The sequence below is a fragment of the Macaca nemestrina genome, chromosome 1, assembly GCF_043159975.1.
Source record: "Macaca nemestrina isolate mMacNem1 chromosome 1, mMacNem.hap1, whole genome shotgun sequence".
Lineage (NCBI taxonomy): Eukaryota > Metazoa > Chordata > Mammalia > Primates > Cercopithecidae > Macaca > Macaca nemestrina.
The window spans coordinates 196,083,520-196,110,036 of record NC_092125.1 but is presented as its reverse complement, the minus strand read 5'-3'; the positions used below and the strand labels follow the sequence as shown (position 1 = coordinate 196,110,036).

General features: G+C 48.4%; 1 protein-coding gene, 1 long non-coding RNA gene and 1 other non-coding gene across 4 annotated transcripts in view; 2 read left to right on the top strand and 1 right to left on the bottom strand.

Annotated features, from left to right (window-relative positions):
- Positions 1–26,286, bottom strand: part of LOC105494747 (EPH receptor A10) — a 50,772-nt gene extending 24,486 nt beyond the window's left edge. Inside the window, exons 1-5 of one of the 2 annotated variants that reach the window (XM_071095921.1) lie at positions 26,118–26,286; positions 23,945–24,009; positions 22,558–23,236; positions 15,010–15,165; positions 13,745–14,095 (exon numbers count right to left, since the gene is read on the bottom strand). In XM_071095921.1, coding sequence (XP_070952022.1) covers positions 13,745–14,095; positions 15,010–15,165; positions 22,558–23,236; positions 23,945–24,009; positions 26,118–26,223 — 1,357 coding nt within the window. In that variant the 5' untranslated portion in view covers positions 26,224–26,286. The remainder of the gene's footprint in view (positions 1–13,744; positions 14,096–15,009; positions 15,166–22,557; positions 23,237–23,944; positions 24,010–26,117) is intronic. The other variant, XM_011763513.2, reaches the window with a different exon arrangement.
- LOC112429065 (small nucleolar RNA U13) lies at positions 11,062–11,160 on the top strand. Its single transcript, XR_003021199.1, has one exon. It is a non-coding gene; the product is annotated as a small nucleolar RNA U13 (small nucleolar RNA).
- Positions 14,264–18,884, top strand: LOC139363049 (uncharacterized). The gene is made up of 4 exons (XR_011622932.1): positions 14,264–14,382; positions 14,802–15,114; positions 15,774–15,865; positions 18,760–18,884. It is a non-coding gene; the product is annotated as an uncharacterized lncRNA (long non-coding RNA).
- Positions 26,287–26,517: the final 231 nt, after the last annotated feature.

The window sequence follows — 26,517 nt, the reverse complement described above, 5'->3', positions numbered from 1 at the left end:
GAGGCCAGGAATTCAAGACCAGCCTGGCCAATGTGGTGAAACCCTGTCTCTACTAAAAATACAGAAATTAACCAGGTGTGGTGGGGGGCACCTATAATCTCAGCTACTTGGGAGGCTGAGGCAGGAGAATCACTTGAACCCAGGAAGCAGAGGTTGCAGTGAGCCAAGATTGCACCAGTGCCCTCTAGCATGGTTGATAGAGTGAGACCCTGTCCCAGCACCACCCCCCCCCCAAAAAAAGGAAGTAGAATGGTAGTTGCCAGGGGAGGGTGGTGAGGGTAAAGGGGAGTTGTTGACTGGATATAGAATTTCAGCTTTGCAAGATGAAAAAGTTCTACACCCCAGGTATGAGAGCTCATGTCTGTAATCTCAGCACTTTGAGAGAACCAAGGTGGGAGGATCGCTTGAGCCCAGGAGTTCAATACCAGCCTGGACAACAAAGTGAAACCCTGTCTCTACAAAAAAATAAAAAAATTAGCTGGGCATGATGCCACACACCTGTGGTCCCAGCTACGTGGGAGGCTGAGACAGGAGGATTGCCTAACACCAGAAGGTCAAGGCTGCCACTGCACTCCAGCCTAGGCAATACAGCGAGACCCAGTCTCAAAAAAAAAAAAAAAAAAAAAAAAAATTAAAAAAAGGAAAAGAAAAAGTTACAGAGATCCATTGGACAACATATCTAGTTAACATTACCATACTATACACATAAAATGGGTTAAGATGATACATTTTATGTGTTTTTTACAATAAAAAAAATGATGCCCAGGTCACAACCCAGAGCAAACAAATCATCATCTCTGTAGGCTGGAGCTCAGGGATTAGTTGCTTTATTTTTTAAGTTTCTTGGTGATTCCAGTGTGCAGGCAAGTTTGAGAACAGCCGGTCTAGATGACGTCAGATGAACAGCAGCATACACACACATACACACATGTATGGGAGGTAATAAGGTCTGAGGTTAGTGTTCAGCAAAGGGGTTTCCAAGAGAAGATGCCAGGAAGGCAGTGGGAGAAATGGTTCTGGGGCTCAGAAAAGGTGTCTGGGAGAAAGATGGAGATGCAGGAGCCATGAGAAGGTGAAGGGATGAAACCATCCAGGGAAAATGCATAGAAAGAGAAGAGGAAAGGCTTTCAGGGAATAAGCCTGAGAAATGCCAACATTTAAGAACCAGGCAAAGGAGAATAAGCTTGACAAGAAGCAGCCAGAGAGGCAGGAGGAAGACCATGGTGATGGAAGCCCAGGGAAGAGAACATTTAGGAAGGTTCCCTCCTGACTTTTCCGGTGGTCAGCCCACTATTGGTCCACAAGCAAGTGATCTTACTCCCTGATCCTTGGTTTCCCCATCTGTCAAATGGGAACAATGATGACACCTCCTAGGCTTGCTGTGGGAATTTTATGAAGTCATGTGTATGAGGGACTGAGCATTCCAGCAAGAGGAGCGGGCGCTGGGCAATGTCTTATGCTGACAGGACACAGAGTAAGATGATGATTCAAACTTCCCACTGGCTTTCATAAAGTGGACGTTCCTGGTGCCTTCCGGGGATTGAGGAAAGTACTGATCAGACAGTAATAAGGCAAGGGAGTGGAGACAGGGAGTAGGTGGCTCAGGCTCTGATAAGTGTGTGGATGTGGTTTCTAGTCTTCAATGTTATATACAGCTAGCAGCCTCCACTCCATGTCTTTCCCAAATTCCAATTAAAACATAAAGACACAGTAAGAGTTGAAAACCTACACCCTCACCATAAACTAGTCTTGACAGCTGATCGCCAGAATGGGCGCTGGAGAGAAGAGTGGCACATTTCTACTTTGATTAAGCCAGTGGGACTAGATCAAAAAAGTGCAATTGTAATGAATCCCCAGTCTACACTGCCCACAGAGTAGCATTGCCTCCCATTCTAAAAATAACTCGAAAAATCCTTTATTCCTCCATTCAGTGTCTGACCCTTTAAAAAAAAAAAAAAAAAAAACAAACACCAGGTCTTTGTCAAGTGGACAATGCACAGCCAGCACTCTACTGTAGAGCTGCTTTCGAGGAAGAGTGCTCTTCCCTATCCCCCAGGGGCGCTTCTCAGCCAAAATTCACTTTGAGATGGCAGCTCCCAGAAAAGACCTGAGCACAAAGGTGAGAGGAGTGATGAAGCATTCTAGGAGGTGGAAAAGTTCCTTGTGAATTCAGATAGGGGCAGAGATGGGGAAGGGAGGCTAGACATGTCAATTTTTGAGCTACATTTGTGGAAAGTATCAGATGGCCAGGATAGAGAGGATAGAGAGGTAGAAGATGGTTCCATTTCAGCTCCAAAGAGATAGTTAGATGAAAGCCTGATAAATCCTGCTAATGGAGTTAAAAACTAACACCCAGCACCTGCTCTCCAGCTGTAGCTTTGGGATAGGAATCAGCCAGCACCCAAGTGGGGCCAAAGTTGCAGCAGATACTATTGGAAACCTAGTCAACAGCCTTGTTCCCTTTCCTGCTAGTTGAGCTGAATTTTTGGTTCAGAGTCTGTCTCCCCATATGTGACTTGGGTAAATTCTGGTTGTTCTAAGACATTTGTGTGCACTCATTCCCTTTGCCAATGAATGGTTTAGGGTTGGGCTTACTGTCCAGTTCTGGCCAACAAAAGAAGTTAGCTGGAGACATGGGATTCAGAGAAGTTTCTTGCTTTTGAAAAGATACCTGCAAGGAAGAAACAGTTCTTTTTCTGCCTCTGAATGGTAAGGATGTGACGTCTGGAGCTGCTGCAGCCGCTTTGCTACCATGAGGGAACCAGCCTATGTGATAAGAATGGCAGAATGGACAGACAGAAAAAACCTGGGTCCTTGAGGACACTTTTGAGCTGCTGAATGAACCAAGCTCTAATTCTAGCCCTCTTATGTGAGCTAAGAAATCATTTAAGTTAAAGTCAGTTAGGGCCCAGCATTGTGGCTCATGCCTATAATCCCAGAGCTTTGAGAGGCATAGGTGGGGGTCTTGCTTGAGGCCAGGAGTTAGAGACCAGCCTGGGCAACATAGCAATACTCCATCTCTACAGAAAAATTTAAAAAGAAAAAGAGAGTTAGCTGGGCATGTTGGCACATGCCTGCAGTCCTAGCTACTTGGGAGACTCAGGTGGGGGGATCACCTGACCCCAGGAGTTCGAGGTTGCAGTGAGCCTATGATCATGCCACTGCACTCCAGCCTGAGTGACAGAGTAAGACCTTGTATCTAATAATAATAATATAATAATAATAAAATAAAATCAGACTGAGATTTATTGTTACTTGCAGCTGAAAACCTCGTAACTAATTCAAAGGGCAATTCACGCATCTTTTTTGTTGTTGTTAACAAACACCAGCTATCTCCTTACTCAAGAATAAGTAAATAGAAAACACCAGAAATTGGATATATGAAAAAATATTTCAGAATAAGGGAATAGCAACATTATTCTGAAGACTCAGGAGAAGCAGATCTTGAAAAGTGATTTAATGTGATAGAGAGTAAGTAAAACGCCCTGGCACTTTAAGAAGAAAGAAAACACAGTCTCCACCAACTAGGTACAGAAGGTCATAAGGAGAAAACAGGTGGAGAAGAAAAAGAAACAGGATGAGATGAGATGAAAATGGAGAAACTGAGAAGGCCTGGGTGAAGAAACTAAAAGTGCATCAGCAAAATTGAAATATTTAAAATAAAATTCATTACAAATACAAGGAATTTTAACAAAATCACAAGTAGAATGCAAAACGAACCCCTCTCAGTCTTCGGAACATCAAGTAAAAAATAAGAAGGAACTACAACACTAATAACTCGTGATGGTTTAACTGATGATTGTTTTACAATGGTGTAAAAACAATACAACCGTTCTGTTTTTGCACTTTCTTTTTTTTTTTTTTTTTTTTTTTTTTGAGACGGAGTCTCACTCTGTCGCCCAGGCTGGAGTACAGTGGCCGGATCTCAGCTCACTGCAAGCTCCGCCTCCCGGGTTTACGTCATTCTCCTGCCTCAGCCTCCCGAGTAGCTGGGACTATAGGCGCCCGCCACCTCGCCCGGCTAGTTTTTTGTATTTTTTTAGTAGAGACGGGGTTTCACTGTGTTAGCCAGGATGGTCTCGATCTCCTGGCCTTGTGATCCGCCCGTCTCGGCCTCCCAAAGTGCTGGGATTACAGGCTTGAGCCACCGCGCCCGGCCTGTTTTTGCACTTTCAATACAGTATTCAATAAATTACGCGAGATACTCAATGTAAAATACTCATTGTAAAACAGGTGCTTTTGCCCACCTGTAGGCTAATGTAAGCGTTCTGAGCATGTTTAAAGAAGGCTAGGCTAAGGCATGATATTTGCCAGGCTAGGTGCATTAAAGGCATTTTCAACTTATAGTATTTTCAACCTATAATAAGCCTAATGGGACATAAGCCTGTCATTAAGTTGAGGAAGATCTGCATATAGATAGATAGATAGAGATATAGATATATAAAGAGAGAGAGAAAAACAACTACACTATAAAATAGTGCACATTGTTTTAAAGTAGCCATGAAATAGTTTAAAAATTTTTACCATGTACGAACCTCCATGAAGCACTACAATCAGCAACATAAAGATAAACAAAATAAAAGCAAGTCATCTGGAAATAAAAGCACATCCTCTAAAATAATTTGAGTCAAAACTACAACACTAAAACACAGAAATGTTAACCCTGGACTAAGCAATGGTTTCTTAGCGATGACACCAAAAGCACAAGCAATCAAGGAAAAAATAAATAAATTCGACTTCATCAAAATTAAAAGTTTTTGGCCAGGCACAGTGGTTCACGCCTGTAATCCTGTGGGAGGCTGAGGCAGGCAGATCACGAGGTCAGGAGTTCGAGATCAGCCTGGCCAACATAGTAAAACTCTGTCTCAACTAAAAATACAAAAAAAAATTAGCCGGGCATGGCAGTGTGTGCCTGTAATCCCAGCAACTCGGGAGGCTGAGGCAGGAGAATTGCTTGAACCCAGGAGGTGGAGGTTGCAGTGAGCCGAGATCGTGCCACTGCACTCTAGCCCATCTGAAAAAAAAAAAAGCTGGATGTGGTGGTGTGCACCTGTAGTCCCAGCTACTCCAGAGACTGAGGCAGGAGAATCGCTTGAACCCAGGAGGTGGAGGTTGCAGTGAGTTGAGATCACACCACTGCACTCTACCCTGGGCAACAGAGCAAGACTCCATCTTGGGGGAGAAAAAAAGAAGAAACTAAAAGATTTTGTGATTGAAAGGCTATTCACAATAAAGTGAAAGCCAAACCACAGAGTGGGAGAAAATATTCACAAATCACGTATCTGACAAAGTTTGTATGGGTTAAATTGTGTCTCTAAAAAAGATATGTTGAAGTCCCAACCACCACCCCCTCTTCTCAGAATGTGATCTTATTTTTACAGAGGTAATCAAGTTAAAATGAGGCCATTAGGGACCAGGCGCAGTGGCTCATGCCTGTAATCCCAGCACTTTGGGAGGCTGAGGCGGGTGGATCACGAGGTCAGGAGTTTGAGACCATCCTGGCTGACACGGTGAAGCCCTATCTCTACTAAAAATACAAAAAAATTAGCCGGGCACAGTGGCGGGCGTCTGTAGTCCCAGCTACTCAGGAGGCAGAGGCGGGAGAATGGCGTAAACCCGGGAAGCGGAGCTTGCAGTGAGCCAAGATCGTGCCACTGCACTCCAGCCTGGGCAACAGAGCGAGACTCTGTCTCAAAAAAAAAAAAAAAAAATGAGACCATTAGGGTAGGCTCTAATCCAACATGACTGGCATCTTCATGAAAAGGAGAATTTGAACACAGAGAAAAACACCTAGAGAGATGATGATGTGAAGACACAGGGAAAAGACAGTCAAGTGACTAGAGTGATGCGTCTGCAAGCCAAGGAACACCAAGGATTGCTAGGAAACATGAGAAGCTGAAAGAGCAGGAAAAAGTCCTCCCCTAGAACCATCAGAGAGAGCACGGCCCTGATGACACCTAGATTTTGCAATATATTTGTTTTAGGCCAGCCAGTTTTTTGGCATCTTGTTACAGCAACCCTGGGAAACTAACACAAGGGTCTAGTGTCTCTAATACATATCTATAGTTATAATATCTTATAACTTAATGACAAAAAGAAAACCTACATAGGAAAAGATGTTCCATATCATTAGTTATTAGGGAAATGCAAATCAAAGCCACAATGAGATACCACCTCACATCTGGTAGGATGGCTACCGTTTAAAAGACAAACAATAACAAGTATTAGTGAGGAGGCGGAGAAACTTGGACGCTTGTACTTTGCAGGTAGGAATACAAAATGGTACAGCTGCTTTGAAAAAGTTGATAATTCCTCAAAAGTTTAAAAAGTTACTATATGTATTAGTCAGCTCAGGTTACCATAACAAGAAACCACAGACCTTTAATAACAAAGGTGGCTTTCAGGCCAGGCATGGTGGCTTACACCTGTAACGCCAGCACTTTGGGAGGCCAAGATAGGCAGATCACCTGAGGCCAGGAGTTTGAAACCAGCCTGGCCAACATGGGGAAACCCTGTCTCTACTAAAAACTACAAAAATTAGCCAGGCGTGGTGGCATGCACCTGTAATCCCAACTACTCGGCAAGCTGAGGCATGAGAATTGCTTGAACCTGGGAAGCGGAGGTTGCAGGGAGCTGAGATTGAACCATTATACTCCAGCCTGGGTGACAGAGGAAGACTGTCTCAAAAAATAAATAAATAAATAACAAAGGTGGCTTTCCTAACAAAAGCCACCTTTGGCTTTCATAACAAAAATTTATTTTCTCACACTTCTGAAGGCCAGAAGTCCCAGGTCAAGAGGTCAGCAGATTTGTAATCTGGTGAGAGCTATTTTCCTGACCAGCCACCTTCCCACTGTATTCTCATGTGGCCTTTCCTCTGTGCACATACGGACAAAGAATGAATGAGCTGTGCTGTCTCTCCCTTTTCTTATAGAGATACCTCCTAACGGATTAGGGCCCACCCTTATATCTCATTTGACCTTAATTACCTCCTTAAAGGGACTTTCTCCAAATATAGTCACATTGGGGTTTAGGGTTTTAACACATTAATCAGAGGTAACATAATTCAGTCCATAACCATATGACTTAGCAATTCCACTCCTAGGTACCTAGCCATGAGAACTGAAAATATACATTTACGCAAAAACATACATTCATTAATGTATTATGAATACATTAATATTCATAATAGTATTATTCATAATAGCCAAAATGTAGAAACAGCCCAATGTCTATCAACTGATGAATGAATTAGCAAAACTGTGGTCTGTCCATGCAATGGAATGTCATTGAGCCATAAAAAGGAATGAAGTGACCGGACGCGGTGGCTCACGCCTGTAATCCCAGCACTTTGGGAGGCCAAGGCGGGCGGATCACAAGGTCAGGAGATGGAGACCATCCTGGTTAACACAGTGAAACCCCGTCTCTACTAAAAAAAAAAAAATACAAAAAAACTAGCCGGGCGTGGTGGCGGGCTCCTGTAGTCCCAGCTACTCAGGAGGCTGAGGCAGGAGAATGGCCTGAACCTGGAAGGTGGAGCTTGCAGTGAGCCAAGATCGCACCACCGCACTCCAGCCTGGGTCTCAAAAAAAAAAAAAAAAAAAAGGAATGAAGTACTGATACATGCTACAACATGAATGAACCTTGAAACCATTATGCTAAGCGAAAGAAGCCAGACATGAAAGTTCACATATTGTATAATTCCATGTATTGAGATGCCAAGAATAGGCAAATCCATAGAAACAGAAAGGCCAGTTGTTACCAAGAGCTAGAGGAGGTGGATAGAATGGTGAGTGACTAATGGGTTTCCTTTCAGGGTGATGAAATGTTTTAGAATTAGATAGTACTTGTTGCACAACTATGTGAATATATGAAAAATCACTGAATTGTATATTTAAAAATGGTGAATTTTATGTTATATGAATTATACCTAAAAAAAACCCTATAATACTAACAATGTGATAATATCATGTATCAAATGTATTGGAAGTGACAAAGCTATATTCAGAGGAAAACTCATAGTTTTAAAAAACTTAAACAAAAAATAACTAAGCACTGGACTTGCCTAGAAAAAGACTTCAGAGGTTGGGCGGGGTGGCTCACACCTGTTATCCCAAAACTTTGGGAGGCCAAGGCAGGTGGATTGCTTGAGTCCAGGAGTTCAAGACTGGTTTGGGCAACATAGTGAGACCCCATCTCTACAAAAAAATGCAACATTAGCCAGGCATAGTGATGCACACCTGTAATATCAGCTATTCGGGAGGCTGAGGCAGGAGAATCACTTGAACTCAGGAGGCAGAGATTGCAGTGAGCCAAGATCATGCCACTGCACTCCAGCATGGGTGACAGGCAGAGTGAAACTCTGTCTCAAAAAAAAAAAAAAAGACTTCAGGAAAGCAGGATAGAGGTATTAATAAAGATAAAATCATAAAATATAGCCAGGCATGCTGACCTGCACCTGTACTCCCAGCTACTTGGGAGGCTGAGGAAGCAGAATCACTGGAACCTGGGAGCCGGAGGGTGCAATGAGCTGACATCATGCCATTGGACTCCAGCCTGGGCAACAGAGTGAGACTCTATCTCAAAAAAAAAAAAAAAAATCATAAAATAAGTGATGAAAATAAAGAACAGGCCGGGCGCGGTGGCTCAAGCCTGTAATCCCAGCACTTTGGGAGGCCGAGACAGGCGGATCACAAGGTCAGGAGATCGAGACCATCCTGGCGAACACGGTGAAACCCCGTCTCTACTAAAAATACATAAAAAACTAGCCGGGCGAGGTGGCGGGCGCCTGTAGTCCCAGCTACTTGGGAGGCTGAGGCAGGAGAATGGAGTAAACCTGGGAGGCGGAGCTTGCAGTGAGCTGAGATCCGGCCACTGTACTCCAGCCTGGGCGACAGAGCGAGACTCCGTCTCAAAAAAAAAAAAAGAAAAAAAAAAAAGAAAATAAAGAACAGTGGAATTGATAGGTTCAAGAGCTGACTCTGTGTCATAACCAATAAAATTAACTTCTGGCAAGGATAATTAAGAAAAAACAGAGAAATCACAAGCATGCAACAGCAAGAAAGAGAAAGTGATGTTAACTCCAGGTACTGAAGAAATATATATACATTTCTAATAATAAATTAGAAAAAGAATGCCAAAACATTTTCTAGGAAAGCACAGATTTATAAAACTGATCAAGAAGAAGTTACAGTAAAGATTAAAAATATCAAACTGCCAGGCACGGTGCCTCACACCTGTAATCCCAGCACTTTGGGAGGCCGAGGCGGGCAGATCACCTGAGGTCAGGAGTTCAAGACCAGCCTGATCAACATGGTGAAGCCCCATGTTTACTAAAAACACAAAAATTAGCTGGGCGTGGTGGTGGGCGCCTGTAATCCCAGCTACTTGGGAGGCTGAGGCAGCAGAATCACTGGAACCTGGGAGGTGGAGGTTGCAGTGAACTGAGATGGTGATGGTACTCCAGCCTGGACGACAGAGTGAGGCTCCATCTAAAAAAATAAATTAATTAATTAAAAATAATAAATAAATAAATCAAACATTCTCTCCAAAAATGGCATAGAACCCAGAAAGTTTCCCAGGCAGTTTTTCATGCTTCAAGGAATATATAAATGTGTTATTAAAACTGTACCAGAGCAGAGAAAAAGAAGAAATTTTTCCCAATGTCTTTACCAAAGCCAGCATCACCATAGTGCCAAAACTTAACAAAGAACACATTACAAAACACTAATCTCTCTTAGAAATGCAGATGGAAAAAAAATCTTATGATATAAGCAAATGAACTCAGCAAAACATCCAAAGAATAATATACTCATATCTAGTAGGGTATAATCCAGGAGTGCAGAGAGTTCACATTGAAAAATCCATTAATAGAATTCATCATACTGACAGGTCAAAAAGGAAAAAAATTGGTCATATTGAAAATGCTTAAGAAGCATTTTATAAAATTAGCATCCATTTCTGATTTTAGAAAAGTTCACTGAAGCATTATATGGCCTAGGGGTTAAAGGCACAGGGCTTTGAGGTCAGACAGACCTGGGTTCCAAGACCAATCTAAGATGAGTTTCATTGCTTTTTTCTCTTTTTTTTTTTTTTTTTTTTTTTTTTTTTTTAGGTGGAGTCTCGCTCTGTCGCCCAGGCTGGAGTACAGTGGCACGATCTCTGCTCTCTGCAACCTCCACCTCTGGGGTTCAAGCGATTCTCCTGCCTCAGCCTCCCCAGTAGCTAGGATTACAGGTGTGCACCACCACTCCTGGGTAATTTTTTTTTATTTTTAGAAACAGGGTTTTGCCATATTGGCCAGGCTGGCTCGAACTTCTGACCTCAAATGATCCGCCTGCCTCAGCCTCCCAAAGTGCTGGGATTACAGGCGTGAACCACAGCACCCAACCCCATTTCAATGAATTAATGTAGAAAATCATATTGCACAGTGACAAACACAGCGACACTCATTCAGTGGAAGCTTAGTATTCTTATTGAGAACATGGAAATAGAAGAGTATTTCCTTAACAAGGCTTCTAAATCTATCTGTGTCAAAACAGTTAAGATTGTTAATATAAAATGCCAGATAAAAGTTAGTATTACATATACCATCATGCATTGCTAAATGATGGGAAGATGTTCTGAGAAATGTGTTGTTAGGTGATTTCATTGTTGTACAAACATCAACGTGTACGTACACAAACCTAGACAGCATAGCCTATGACACACCTAGGCTACAACCTGTACAGCCTGGGTGACAGCATGTGACTGTACTGAATACTTTAGGCAATTGTGACAGAAAGTACTAAGTGACAGGAGTCTTTCAGCTCTATTATAATCTTACAGGACCACCATCATATATGCCATCCATTGTTGACCAAAATGTCTTCATATGGTGCATGAGTGTATTAAAACAAAAGGGATTTTATAGGTAGATAGTTACAAATATGAATACAGAGATCAAGATAGACAGGAAAAATTTTCTGGAAGTATATACTCTAAGATATTAATAGTTGTTTATATCTACGTAATAAGATTAGGGAGTTTTTTCCTTTTCTATACTGAATTTTAAAAAATATGATCCTTTTGTAGTTCGTAAGTGTGATGATTGGGGATTCACACTCGTGTGAGATGTGTCACCCTCAAACCTTTTCACGTCGGCAAAATACTCATCTGACATGAAAGAAAGATGGAAAAAAAGAATTTTTAAAAATGTAAATGCAATAGCAAACGTTAAATCACAATAGAGACAGTAAAAAACAGCACTGTTTCAGAAACCCAGACAAGCTGGGAAATCTCCAAAAGGCAGTGGAAATGGATTAAGAGCTCAAAATGATAAGGGAAGTGAAGTGACAAGATTTGAGAATCAGAAAATGAATGTACAACCTAAGGCTTAGAGATATTTTTAAGAGATATATTTGAGCTATCAGAAGTTCTAGTCAAAGCAGTGGCTGAATAAAACTTTTTTTTTTTTTTTTAAGAGACATGGTCTGGCTCTGTCACCCAGGCTGGAGTGCAGTGGCACAATTATCACTTGCTGCAGCCTCAAACTCCTGGGCTCAACTGATCCTCCTGCTTCACCCTCCTGAGCAGCTGGGACTACAGGCACACATCACCATGCCTGGCTAATTTTTAACATTTTTTTGTAGAGACAGGGTCTCACTATGTTGCTCCTGGCCTCAGGCTCCCAAAGTGCTGAGACTACCGGAATGAGCCACTGTTCCTGGCCTGAAGAAAACTTCACCCGAAAAAAAAAAAAAAGTTGTGCAAATAAAAAGGTTTACTCAATCAAAAGAAATCCATATTGGTGGCCGGGCTTGGTGGCTCATGCCCGTAATCCCAGCACTTTGGGAGGCTGACGCAGGCGGATCACGAAGTCAGGATATCGAGACCATCCTGGCTAACATGGTGAAACCCCGTCTCTACTAAAAACACAAAAAACTAGCCCTAAAAATACAAAAAACTAGCCGGGCATGGCGGTGTGCACCTGTAGTCCCAGCTACTTGGGAGACTGAGGCAGGAGAATGGTGTGAACCCGGGAGGCGGAGCTTGTAGTGAGCTGAGATGGCGCCACTGCACTCCAGCCTGGGTGAGAGAGCAAGACTCAGTCTCAAAAAAAAAAAAAAAAAAGAAAAAGAAAAAGAAAAGAAATCCATATTGGTTAAATGATTATTTTCGGCCAGGCACGTGGTGGCTTATGCCTGTAATCCCAGCAGTTTGGGAGGCAGAGGCGGGCAGATGACTTGAGGTCAAGAGTTTGACACCGGCGTGGCCAACATGGTGAAACCCCATCTCTACTAAAAACACAAAACTTAGCTGGGTGTGGTGGTGCACACCTGTAATCCCAGTTACTCGGGAGGCTGAGGCAGGAGAATCGCTTGAACCCGGGAGCCAGAGGTTGCTGTGAGCTGTGATCACACCACCACACTCCAGCCTGGGTTACAAGAGCGAAACTCCATTTCAAAAAAAAAAAAAAAAAAGTTTGGCTGGGCGCACAGTGGCTCACGTCTGTAATCCCAGCACTTTGGGAGACTGAGGCGGGCAGATCATGAGGTTGAGAGATCGAGACCATCCTGGTCAACATGGTGAAACCCCGTCTTTACTAAAAAATACAAAAATTAGCTGGGTGTGGTGGTATGCACCTGTAGTTCCAGCTACTCGGGAGACTGAGGCAGGAGAATCACTTGAACCCGGGAGGCAGAGGTTGCAGTGAATCGAGATTGTGCCACTGCACTCCAGCCTGTTGACAGAGCAAGACTCTGTCTCAAAAAAAAAAAAAAAAAAAAAAAATTTATATTCAACAGTAAGTTAAGTAGGTTAAAGAATTACTCTAACATCCGTGTGCATACGTGTATATGTCATATGTCCAAGTTACGTAGAAAAGAATGAAAGTAACCCTGGCCTCAGACTTCTCCTTGGCAACACCACTACCAGAAGACAGAAGCGGGATCACAGAAAGCAGGGATGCAGGGTGACAGGCCGATCCTATAGCCTCGATTAGGAAGAGAATCGGAAACCATACCACTCGCTTATCTTTCTTGTAAAGAATACAAGCATACTTGAAGGTCCACCCCAGCTGAGAAGCGAATCAAAAGAAACTGTCAGGAATGAAGGCATGGTGTAAAAAGGTTGTAGGTCTTCACTTATTCACCTCATGTCCAGACTCAGAGATGTGTTAGCTGGTGGGTTCCGTCGCCCCTACAGCCTAACTCTACAAGCTTCCTTGCCCTTTCCCGGGACCAGGAAAGGAGGTGGCCGATGCAGCAAAACCATGCAGAGGCCAAGTGGTGGAGGTAAGGGACACAGGACGGGATCCTGCTTCCCGAGACAGAGGGAAGGAAGTGAATTCGGCTTCCTACTGACATTTTTTAAAGGGAAGTTAAGAGATTAAGGGACTTTCCACCTCTTTTTCCCTGAGAAATCAGCGGCAAGGCCAACTGCAGGGCTGTGAGAGGGACAGAGGCTTTGTGCAAGGCGTCCAGGAGACAAGCGAGCGCCCAGCGGCTTCCCGCAGACGCACAGAACGCGCGTCTCCCCTCTGGCCCGGTAGTAAGGGGACGCCTGCATCCTCAGTCCCTCTCGCACACTGGGGAGGGCGACTGACGCTGGGGCGTCCGGGGGGTGACTTTGTGTCCTGGAGAGGGGCGGGGTGCGTGTACAGAGGTGGCTTCTCTGGGGCGGGTGGGTGGGGCTCCTGCTAGACCGACCGGGTGGCCCCGAAAGGGCGCGGGGACCTCAGGGTGGGGGGCGCAGGCGGCCTTACCCCCGGGCCCGGTGGAGACGGTGACCTGCGCGTAGGTGGCTCCCGCGGCGGCCGCCGGGCCCGAGACGCCGTTGAGTGCGGCCACGCGCACAGTGTAGCGCGCTCCGGGCCGCAGGTGCAGCAGCGTGGCGGCTCGCTCCCGCAGCCCGGCCTGGCGCGGTACGAAGGCCACGCGCGGCCCGCACGGCTCGCACGCGCCCGCCGGGCCCTCGCGGCCGCAGCGCAGGCACAGCAGCGAGTAGGTGACGTCCGAGCGGCCTCCCGAGTCGGCCGGCGGCAGCCAGCGCAGTCGCAGCGCCAGCGGCGAGCGGCTCAGGCTGTACTGCAGGTCCCGCGGCGCCGACGGCGGCCCTGAGGCGGCACAGGGGCGGGGCGGTCAGGGCGGGGCGTGGGTGCCCGTGACGGGGCGGAATGCACGAGGGGGGCGGGGGCTGGTCCACCCCCCGTGAGGCAGGAGAAGCAGGGGCGCGAGGGTCAGTCGGGGAGGAGGGAACGGGGCCGTTCATCAAGGGACTGGGTGGATGAGGGGGGACGGGAGACGGGAGGGACAGTGGCGTGGGGTCTGTCAGGGAGGAGGGTAGAAGGGACGACCAGTGAAGGAACAGGGATGGATGAGCGGCAATGGGCTGTGGGAGCCAGTGAGTAGAGGGGATAGGACAGGGGTGAGGGGTCTGGGGTGGGAGGAATGGGGGCGTGGGTTCAGTCAAGGACATTGGAACAGACATGGTCAGTCAGTGAGGGGTCGAGGGCAGGTGAGCCCGGGGCGAGCGGGAGCAGGGGCTCGCCCCTCCCCCAGGGAAGGGTCAGGGATGGGGGCGTGGGATCCCTTGGGAGGTTGGAATGTGAGAGTGGTGGGGCGGTTGGTGAGGATTTGGGAGGAGGTTAGTGAGGAGCGGAGGATGGGAGCATGGGGACCAAGAACCGATGGTGCGAAGGAAGGTCGGGAGCCCCCCTTTCGGCTGGAGGGTAGGCAGGGTGAGGAGAGGGCGGCGGAGGGGCGCTCTCCTCAGTGATCCACCAGGCATCCTAACCCCATCCTCCGTCTGGACTCTCGCAGTTGTTCTGGTTCTTCTCATCAAAGGCCCTGGCCCCCAGGGCGCGCCCAGGCTCCGCTCCCCATACCCCGCCTTCCGGGCGCTGGCCCCCATGTCCGCCCTCCTAGGCCCCAGTGCGGAACCCCTGCCTTCACCACCACCTGGATCAGGCCTTCCTCCTTGGCCACCCCCCAACCCACCCTCCGCAGTGCAGCCTGGAGGGGGACTCACGGGTGCAGGAAGCAGAGGGCGGGTCGGTGGGCGAGCGAGCATAGCTGTCCTGGCACACGCAGAAGGTGGAGGCGTTTTCCAGGGCCCGGCTGTGCTCTGGGCACGGTGAGCAGAGGGGCCGCCGCGGGGACACCTTGTAAAACCCTGGGGGACAGGCTGCAGGGCATGGCTGGTGAGAAGAGGGGGCTCCTCCACAGTTTCTCCCCACTTTCCTGACTGGCCTGGTTAGGGCAGCGTTTATCTCCTCAAATTGCGATAGAAAAACAGGGAACTCAGCCACTCCAGTCAGCACTGCCCCGTGGAGTGACTCCTGAACAACCCATTTCCTACCCTTAGAAAATGCTCAGTGTGTTCGGAATGCTTTGCAACATTTTACTTTCAGCCGGTCGCGGTGGTCACTCCTGTATTCCCAGCACTTTGGAAGGCCAAAGCCGGAGGATCACTTGAGCCCAGGAGTTGGAGACCAGCCTGGACAACATGGCCAAACCCTGTCTCTATGTATTATTTTTTAAATTACGTCTATTAATGCATTGAATCCTCACAACCATCTGTGAGGTTATATACTTTATCCTCTTTTTATTTTATTTATTTATTTATTTTTGAGTCTCCTTCTATCACCCAGGCTGGAGTTCAGTGGCCGGATCTCCACTCACTGCAACTTCCACCTCCCAGGTTTAAGCGATTCTTCTGCCTCAGCCTCCTGAGTAGCTGGGATTACAAGCGTGCACCACCATGCCTGGCTACTTTTTTTGTATTTTTAGCAGAGATGGAGTTTCACCATGCTGACCAGGCTGATCTCGAATTTCTGGCCTCAAGCGATTGCCCACCTTGGCCTCCCAAAATGTTGAAATTGCAGGTATGAGCCACTGTGCCTGGCCCTTTATCCCCTTTTAAAAATGAGGGAGCTAAGGCTAGGAGAGGTGAAGTTGCCTACAGCTACTGTCCCACAGCCTGTGGGATTCCAACCCAAGCCCACATCACACCACCCTCAGGACCACTGGAAGAAAATGAGTAAAATTCTGCAGTCCTGCTGTGAGGAAGAGAGGGGAGGAGAGGTGCCCCAAGAGCTGTTCCACAGTTACCCAGGGACAAACACACAAGCACGCATGCACACACACACACACACACACACACACACCCTCCCACCACCACAGTTAGTGCGTCATAAATTCCCAACTGAAAGTAAAGCCAACCAGGTGGAGGGGGGTGGGTAGAGAGAGAAGGGCCAGTAAAAGTTCCCTGGACCATGAGTCAGACCTAGTTCCAGTCTTGACACCTACTCAGTTTGCTTCTCTCACTTCTCAGAACACAGGTTGTTAAGATCACAAGTGTTTCTACCTGAACAACCTGGGTTTGTAGCTGAGTCACACCACTTATTTGCTGTGTGGCCTTGAGCACATCAGTTGACCCCTCTGAGCCTTGTGTTGAGTACCTACCTCAAAAAGGTTGGAGGATTGAGATAAAACATGTGAACTACCTAGCCCAGTACCAACCACATTTTCACAATAATGGTAGTAATTACTGTTCCTCCCCCACAGGCCTTAAGTGATAACTGCTAAACACCCACTTTAAACAAATTTCTCACCAGCTGGGCCAGGTGGCTCCCGGCCCTACCTCTCAGAGCTTGGGTGGTCCTCACCTTGTTCCCTGGCCCTGTCCTCTAGTCTAGCTGGCTGCTCTCCAGCTCCAAGAAGACGCAGTACAACAGAAAGGGTGCAGGCTAGCCCTTGGGAAGAACTTTCCGCCTGTGTGGCAGAACAGGGGAGGGGACTAGGATTTCCACTGTCTGGAAGGCATAGGTTTGAGAGGGTCCATCTCGCTCAGAGTTCTGGGCAACACAACTCTGGGGAGGGGCTTGGCAGCCCAGGAGCCTTCAGAAGCCTCCTCTGCCTGCAGAACAGAGCAAGGGCCAACTATCCCTGTGGTCTGGTGGGTAGCAGAGACCCAGGCTGGGACTTGGAAAGCTTGGGTTCTAGTGTTGGCTGGGCCACTCCTTGTGCCTCTCTGGCCTCAAGGAAGCATTGGTCAAATAGGAATAATAACCATGCCCTGCCCACCTCTGTTGTGAAATAGGAGAGCAAGTGAGAGCCTAGATAAATGATCTGTTCACAGGGTTTCACAGCAAAAGGGGAAGAATGCTGGAGGCTCCCTCCCCACAAGTGTATGAGGGTGGCTGCTGTGCTAGAGGTGGGTGGGCCCATCAGTGACCACAGTGGTATCTCTGCTGTGTGAGGCTCTGCTTAGAAGGAGTTTGTGCTGAAGAGCAGACTCAGGGATTCCTGACTGCCAGCCCCTCCCTCTCTTCAAGGTCAGAACTTCGGAGATAATGTAGCTCAGCTCCCACTGGCCTGGTCCTCCGGCAGCTTCCCCAGCAGTAGCCACAGTCTTTGTCACATACTTTATCATGAGGCACTCACCCGCTTCTGAGGCTGCCTTTGTTGAACAATGCTGGCAGAAAGTGCCTCTTAGGATGAGCCCACATTAGCTTCCCTGTCTGTAATGCCCCTTGTGCCACCCCATCACAGGGGCTCATTGTGCCCTATGGAGCCTTAGAGAACATATCTGCTTAGGTCCCTTGGCTCCAAGGCAATCCCACTAAGTTGTTTTCTGTTTGTTTGTTTGTTTGTTTGTTTGTTTGTTTGTTTGTGGCAGGGTCTTGCTCTGTTGCCCAGACTGGAGTGCAGTGGCACAATCATAGCTCACTACAGCCCCCACCTCCTGGGGCCAAGCAATCCTCCCACCACAGCTTCCCAAGTAGCTGGAACCACAGGCATGCTGTGCCACCATGCCTGGCTAATTTTTTTGTGTGTAGAGATGGGGTCTCCCTGTGTTTCCCAGGCTGATCTTGAACTCCTAGCTCAAGCGATCCTCCTGCCTTGGGCTCCCAAATTGCTGGGATTACAGGTGTGAGCCACTGCACCTGGCCTTAGCAGAGAATTAAAGATACTGGTTACATGCCCTGATTTTTTCCCCCAAAGCAAACCCCAGTTCTTTCACTAATTTCTCTAGTGGCTAACAGAGGGAGAACAAAAGTCAAGGTCACTAAAGAGAAACAAAAAGTGGAAAAGAACATCTTAGCTCTGTTTCCCCCTTATCCATCTACTTTTAGAGGGGAGCCCATGTTAGCTGCAGAAGGCACTTGGAAGGCCTTAACTTTCTAAATACAAATCCAATCATTTCCCTTCCCTTCCTAATATCCTCCAACAGCTCCCCACTGCCAACCACTCTACCCATGGTACACTGAGCTCATCCTTTCACATCTCTGGGTCTTGTTCTATAACTCCTTATATCCCTTTTCTCCTGGCAAACTTCTATACTTCTCCAAAGCCCAGTTCAAATAACATCTCCCTTGTGAAGCTTTCCTTGGCATTGTCCCCAGCTGCCCACTCCCCAAGGCAGAGCTGAGGCCATTACAAGTGGCCTTTTTCTGGTCTCATCAGACATGGATTGGATTCCTGAGTCTCTTTGTCTCTCTCTCTCTTTCTCCCTCATTTCCCAGAGAAACCTCCTCCTCTCACTCCTGATCCATTCATTCAGCAAATAGTTTTTAGCGTCTATTAGGTAGGCTCTATAGATACACAGCAATGAATAAAACAGACAAGGACCTTACTGTCCGTTTGTACAGATGCCCTCCCTCCCACCTTACAGGGAGAACGGATGCTATCAGTCGGTAATTCCCTCAACATCTGCCCATCAAAACACACAAATGCCCCCATCCGCAACCATCTCCCATCTCCTCCTCCTTTTCAGTCCTAGAGGAGGGAATGAGCCACCTCCTGTTGAAGGCCAGCCCCTCTGTCTCCACCCTGGATCTCTCCCTTTAACCTCATCAAAGACTACATTCCATCAGTCGTCTCCCCTCTTGGTAGTGAAGCAGTAAAAAGTGTTCCCTTTTGGGTGCAGGCAATAAGGGCACAAACTAAAGAGTGTGTAAAAACAATAATAAAACTGACTAAAATCTGGCTTGCTTTTTATTAGCAACATGCACCAGCAATTCTAGCCCACATCAGTAATAAAATACTCCTGTCTCCTGGGACTGGGATGGGGATATGCCCATATACACACTTGGTACCCCAGTGGCTCTTTGTCCTTCAGCATACAAACAAGTCTCTCCCATCTATAATAAAACTCCTCTCTCAACCCAATGTTCTCCTTGAGATACCTCCTCTTCTCCTAATTCAAATCCAGGTTTCTAGACTCCCTGACTCAAGCTCTTCAACTTCCTTTATCCCTCAGTCTACTGCAACCTGGTCTCTCTGTCCATCACTCTGCTGCAATTGCTCTCACCAAGGCCACCAGCTGGGCACTTTCTAACCCTCAACTTACCTGACTGCTTCCCAACTCTGTAGGCCATTCCTTCCTGGACACCTCTATCTCTCTTGGCTATCATAATATCACACTGTCCTGGTTCTCTTCCATACTCTGACCACTCCCTCTTAGCCTTTTTAATGGGCTCTGTATTTTCTACCTGTCCTTAATATTGCTATTCTATGAGTCTTCATTGTTGGCCCTCTTGGCTTCTTACCCACACATTCTGCCTGGTCTGTCCCAACCACACCCACAGCTTCAAGTACTGTCTCTCTCTTGCTGAGCTCCAGACCCACTTTCTAGCTACCTCCACTGGAATGCACCATGGACATCATAAATATGATGTGTCTATCCGTGTCCTGTGTTCTGTACCCCAGTGAATTATCCCTCTGTCCATTCAATCCCCAGTAGCATGTAAGTCAAAGTGGACTCCTTTCTCCTCCTGTAACACATGGTCACTAAGTGCTGTGGCTGCTAACTCATGATCCCATCTATCCTCATCTCTCAATGATCTCTGCTACTATCTTAGTTCAGCCCTTGTGCTCTTTCTCCTGCACTATTGCACCATCTTCCTTCTTCATCTTCTGGCTCCCAATCATTCCCTCTTCAATCCTTTCTTTGCAATTGCAGCTTGAGTGATATTTTGAAAATACAAATCTGAGCATGTCAGATCCCTGCTTCAAATCCTCCCCATTGGCCTAAAGCATAAAGTCTAAGCTCTTTATCCCAACATTCAAGGCCCTTCACGATTTCCCCCTGCTCCTCTCATCCCCAACACTTCACTCCCATACCCCCACATGCCCTCTGCTCTAACCACATTTAGTTACATAGGCCCAGGCATGCTGTGTTCCTTCCTGCCTCCATGCTTCTGCATGCAATTGCTAAGCTTAGAATGCTCTAGGCTGCCTGGGAAAAAGGACCTTCTCACCTTCCCTGGGAAGTCTTCTCTGGGAAGCCTTCTCCATGCTTAGAATTAGGTTCTCCCTTCCATGCTTCCTTAGCTCTCTGTTTATGTATCACACCCTGTAGTAGCCACTTTTTCACCCAATGCATTTTCACTGAACACCTACCATATGGCTTATCCTGTTATGGATGCTGGGGCTGCTGACACTAGGAAGGCCCAGTGCCTGAGCTCAAGAAGTTCCTAAACTAGTGTGTGGTCCTTGTAGTCCCACCTACTCAGGAGGCTGAGGCAGAAGGAATGCTTGAACCCAAAAACTCAAGGCTGTAATGCACTATGATCATGCCTATGAATAGCTGCTACACTCAAGCCCAGGCAACATAGACAGACCCCCATCTCTAAAAAAATAAAAGAAGGTCTTAATCTAGTGATGAAAACACACATAAGTAGATCACTGCATACCATGGGGTAAGTACAGAAATAGTTTTCAGTGAATACTGGAGAGTACAGAGGTGGATCCTAACTATATCTGGGGAGCTCAGGAAGGTTCATGCCTCCCAGTCTTTCACTAAATTACAATTTCTGCAGAGAGGAGATGGTGGCATTCATCTATATACATATAATAAGCCCTCAATAAATGCAGCTGGCACATCCTCAATTCATATTGGATGGATGATTGAACAAAGGGATGAGAGCAAATTTAGTCACTTCCTCCCGTCTTCCCACCACTCTGTGTATCCCTCTGTTATAGCATATATTTACCCTCTTGTGATTTTTAAATTTTTGCGTCTCTCCATCTAGACTGTGAACTTCTTGAGAGCTGGGACTATGTCTGACTCATTTCTGTTGCCCTGGCACCCAGAAAAGGACATGGTTTAGAAAAAGCATACCTTGATCTTTCTATATTAAGTATACACATTCATAACCCCATCCTCACCCTCTGGGTCCAAAGCCACAGGCAGGAGAGAGAATGAGAGGTCTGTTCCTAATGCCCCCACCAGCCTAAGAACCCAGCAAAACCCTCAACATGAAGGATCTCCCCCAGGGAGCACACTGATTGTAGTTCAGAGAGTGGGATGTGATCTTAGTAACCATCTAGTGCAACCTCCCAATCCCTCTCTCCAGCATAAAAATCCCCCCGCCAGTCTCTAACTCCAAGTATGTGGTCCGTGACTGGGATATTCCTCTCTGTATGCTACCAATCCCACTAGTCTGAAGCTTGGGCTGTTGTAGAGTTCTTCCTTATGCACAGGGGAGACCGCATGGTGTCATACAAAGAATGTGAGAGTTGGGCAAGCCTGAATTCAAGTCCTAGCTCCCCATTTCCTAACTTTGCAAGTGAGGTACTAATCCCTCTGAGGCTCTGTTTCTTCATCTGTGAAATAGAGATAAGAATGACTTCCTTGGCCAGGCGCCGTGGCTCACGCCTGTAATTCCAGCACTTTGGGAGGCCGAGACGGGCAGATCACGAGGTCAGGAGATCGAGACCATTCTGGCTAACACGATGAAACCCCGTCTCTACTAAAAAATACAAAAAAAATTAGCCGGGCGTGGTGGCGGGCGCCTGTAGTCCCAGCTACTCCGGAAGCTGAGGCAGGAGAATGGCATGAACCCGGGAGGCGGAGCTTGCAGTGAGCCGAGATCGCGCCACTGCACTCCAGCCTGGGCGACAGAGCAAGACTCCGTCTCAAAAAAAAAAAAAAAAAAAAAAAAAAAAAAAAAAAGAATGACTTCTTTTAGGCTGGGCGAGGTGGCTCATGCCTGTAATCCCTGCACTCTGGGAGGCCTAGGTAGGTGGATCACTTGAGGTCAGGAGTTTGAGACCAGCCTGGCCAACATGGTGAAACCCGGTCTCTACTAAAAATACAAAAATTAGCTGGGCATGGTGATATATGCCTGTAATCCCAGCTACTCAGGAGGCTGAGGCAGGAGAATCGCTTGAACCCAGGAGGTGGAAGTTGCAGTTAGCCGAGATCAGGCCAGTGCACTCCAGCCTGGGTGACAGAGCAAGAGAGACTCAGTATCAAAAAAAAAAAAAAAAAAAAGACTTCCTTTATTGCCATGAAAATAAACGAGAAGGCCTGTGTGAGGTGCCTAAGATATAGGTCCCTAATGCCTCCTTAGCTAGTCAATTTCACCTCCTAGTACGTTCACTCATTGGCCCTGACTGGACCCACTGGAAACTCCACAAACTTCAGGGCTTTCCTTGCGCTCCAGAGTCCAAGGCTTCTCACTGCATCCCGACCCCACCCCCGCCTCTCCTCATCTAGGGCACACTCTCTCTCAATTGCCACCTACGCTCTACACTCCCACCCCACGGCCCCCAACCAGCTGGATACCTTCGCAGATGTCACCACGCTCCTGGAATCCCGCGCTGCAGCTGCAGCGGCCCACAGGCACCAGCCACTCGCCGTCAGCGCCGCAGTGCATGCGTGGGGGGCTGCCAGGCTCACCTTCCGAGTGCGCCACGCACGTTCCGGCCACTTCCACCAGTGTGGAGAAGGCGCTCTCGGCTGCGGTGGCTGGGAACGCGGCCAGGCCCCGCACAGTGGCACGGCACTGCTTGTAGTAGACGCGTACGGAGACAAGCGCCACGCATGCGCCCACGTCCTGAAAGGCCAGGTGGAAACCCCGCCGGCTGAGTGGGCCGATCTCGCGCACCTCTGTGTTCAGCTTCATCTTGCGCTCACCCAGGTCGCCCTGCGTGAAACTCTCGTCCGCCGCGATCGTGTCGATTTTGCGGGGCCGGCTGCCGCCTAGGCGGGGACGCCCGCGGCCCAGGTCGGCCTCAGTTTCCAGGTAGTAGACGTTGAAGGTCTCCTTGCAGGTGCCTGCGGCGCCAGGGATGCTGCTGCAGTCACGGAGTGTGAACTGCAGCTCCACGAAGATGCGCTGCCCGCGGCCGCGGCTGATCCAGCCAGTCTGCAGCCAGTTGTCTTGGTTGGGCTCCAGCACATTGCACACTTGGTATGTGCGGATGGGACGGTCGTGTTCATCCACACCACTGATCTCCTCCCACTGGGGACAAGAATAAAGGGGTGGGCAGCCCAGAGCCAACATGCTTCCAGGAGGTGGAGCGCTAGCAGTGACTCCTGACTTCTCTCTCACCACCATGCACACCCCGGAAATTCCCCGGAAATTGTAAGATGCAGCGCTGGGAGAAACTTTGGAAACAAATGATCCCAATCCTTATTTTTATAGATGGGGAAACTAAGGCCCCAGAGTGACAGCGATTTGACCAGGTATGCACATCAAGTTAGTGGTGGAGCTAGGAATGGTGCCTGTAGTCTCCTGACTCTCCGACCAGTGCCCTTTGCACTCCACCAGGCTGCTGTTACAGCCCACATCATCCCACCCCTACCCCAAGTCTACAAGCCTCTTTTAGGACTCCCAGTCTTGCTTGCTCTGTCAATCAATCAACAACATTTCTTGGAGGATCTACTACTATGTGCAAGCCACTGTCCTGTATTAGCTCCATCTGGATGCCAGGTTTCTGTTCCTAGACAGCCAGTTCTGTCCTCACTTACTCACTTTTTTTTTTTGGACTGTCTAACTGCCTGAAGACTCAATGTTTTCTAATAGGCAACTCTGGCTTGAAGCCAGGGCTGCTGGAGACCACACACTCTGAGGAGCACTTTTGTCTGACGTAAACATGAGGAGCTGAGGACACTGTGTCCTGGACCACCAGAGGATCCCTGGGACAGGGAGGGACACCTGTGCACTTACCCCATTACTCGGCAGTGCAGTCCAGCCCAGCTCGGCCTGGGAGGCTTTGGAATCCAAAAGGATGACTAAGGAGAGGGGAAGACAGAAATGTCAGAAATCGAGGTCAGTTTAGCAAGAGAGTGGAATCCTTTGGTGAAGTCCCTGTAAATTTGCTGAGAGAATGCAAAATGTGACAAATGATATGGACAAGTTTTTCCTACTTCATAAATCCCCAGGAGGGGGTGTGAATAGCTCAAATCCAGAGAGAGGTAGCCACAGTCAGTAGGGAAGGAGCCTGTATTCAATTCCTGGGGCTACTGTAACAGATTACCACAAACACAGTGGCTTAAAACAACATATTGTTTTTCTGTTACAGTTCTGGAGGTCAGAAGCCCAAAGCCACTTTCACTGGTCTAGAGTCAAGGTGTCAGCAGGACTGTTTTCTTTTGGAGGCTCTGAGGGGAGAATTCATGTCCTTACCATCTTCAGTGTCTGGTGGCCGCCTGTAGTCCCTGGCTTGTGGTCTCCTCCTCCATCTTCAAATCATATCACTTTAATCTCTGCCTCAGTCATCACACTGCCTTCTCCTCTGACTCTGACTCCTCCTGCACCCCTCATACAAGGACGATTGTGATTATTGGGCCCCTCCAAATAGTCTAAAACAATCTCTCCATCTCAAAAGATCATTAATCACATATGCAAAGTCCTTTTTGTCACTGAAGGTAACATTCACAGGTTCTAGGGATTAGGATATTGACATATTGGGGGTGGGGGTCATTATTCAGCCTTCTACAGGGTCCATGGCAAATACTCTAAGGTTGGCTCTCAGATTGGGGTGGGAGTCAGTGACTCTCCCCAGCCTTCTTAGATTCCCAAAGTTATAACTAAGTGTCAATTAGAAAGATAGAGAAAGTGAGTAGTGAATGTATCAGGGGATTCCTGTATATACCCCCCAATCCACTCCCACTCAGGGGTTTTTCTGAGGTCGGTGGTCCCCAGGCATGAAGACTTGAACATTTTTAGTCTGACTCCCTGGGCCTCTGAGAAAACAATGTAGAGAGATACTGCTAACAACTGGAGAAATAAAATCTCTCTTCTCCTCAGCCAGCCCTTTTCCCAGGGGCTGTCACTTCCACTGCTTTTGAAAGAATGTCAGGGGTCCTTTTATGTATACATCTATGACCCTTCCTACCAGAGAAGCTTGGAGTCCCTTTATTCCCCCAGGAGGCATTGGATCAGCAGCCTGCAACCGCTCAGCATGGATCACAGAAACTGGTTTGGACAGCAGAGCCCGCAGACCAGAGACAGGAGGCCAGGACATCCCGCAGTCTTGGAAGATTACCCTCTGGAGCTTAAGCCAGGGGGTGGGCCACCAAGGTGAGGGCCTCTCCAGAGGCATCAGCGACTGTGGGCAGGACCGCCGACAGCTTTCCGAGATCCGCGCAACTGACAGCACATCGGAATTGCACACTGGAAGGCATCAGCCATCCAGGGCCCCGACCAACCCCGCGGTCAACGCCTCAGATTCCAGCTCCTCCGGATTCTGCACCTGGATATGACGCCTCTGGATTCAACTGAGCGTATAGCTCCCCCAAATGCACAATCAGCGGCAAGACGCGGGCTCCAGTATCGCCGACAGCCTCAAACCCGGCAACGCCGAGCGCGCCCGGTAGACTACGCTCAGAATTCAGCACTGCGGACAGTTCCATGATCTGCACTTCGGGCAGCGCCCGGACCCAGCCCCCCTCGACCAGCATTCCACCTCATGCTGGCCACACTGTGGTCTCCTAGCCCCTGTGGTCCGGGCTCCGTCCGGTCTTTCCATATTCCGAGCTCACCTCCGCATCTCCCTGTCTCCACTCTTCATCTCCCCGCCCCCGCACCTCCCACCTCCAATCACTCAGCTTATCCGTCTCACCGGCGGCCGCTGGACCTCTGCCTCTGGCTCCCGCGGTTCCTGGTCTCTTTCTTCCCCAACCTCCCGGGTCTCCAGCCCCCAAGCTCCTCAGCGCCCCTCTCTTCGCTATTGCTTGGCCACATTTTTCTCTGTCTCTCCAGTTCTTTGCTGCCTGCTTGCTTCAAGCCCCAGTACAGACTCTAGTCTCTCCAATGACTCCTTCCCGCAGAACCCCCGTCCCCAACCCCCTATCTTTTGGCATGCCAGGCTCCGAGCAAAGCCCACCAGTCTTCTCACCTTCCTCGGCGGTCCCAGGCCGCCAGGGTCCCAAAAGCAGCACGAGACAGAGCGGCATCCGGCAGAGGAACAGGCGCAGCGGGTGTGGACCGGCGCCGGTCTCCATGGTCCGCAGACCGAGCTGTCAGTGCGGCGGCGGCTCAAGCCGCGCCAGCCTAGCACCGCTGAGCAGTGCCCCCAGACCCCAGCGCCAGCTGGGGGCGGGGTCTCGCCGCTCGCCATCATCCATGGGGACCAATCACTAGGCACCGCCGCGGGATGCCCACCAATCCCCGCCAGCAGAGGGTGGGAAGGTGGAGTTTCATAGGCCAGGGGCGGAACACCCAACTGGTGGGGAAAGGAAGGGGTCCCGCAGATCCCCAAACCGTGGGGGGTGGGGCAGCCGTGGGAGCTGGCGGGG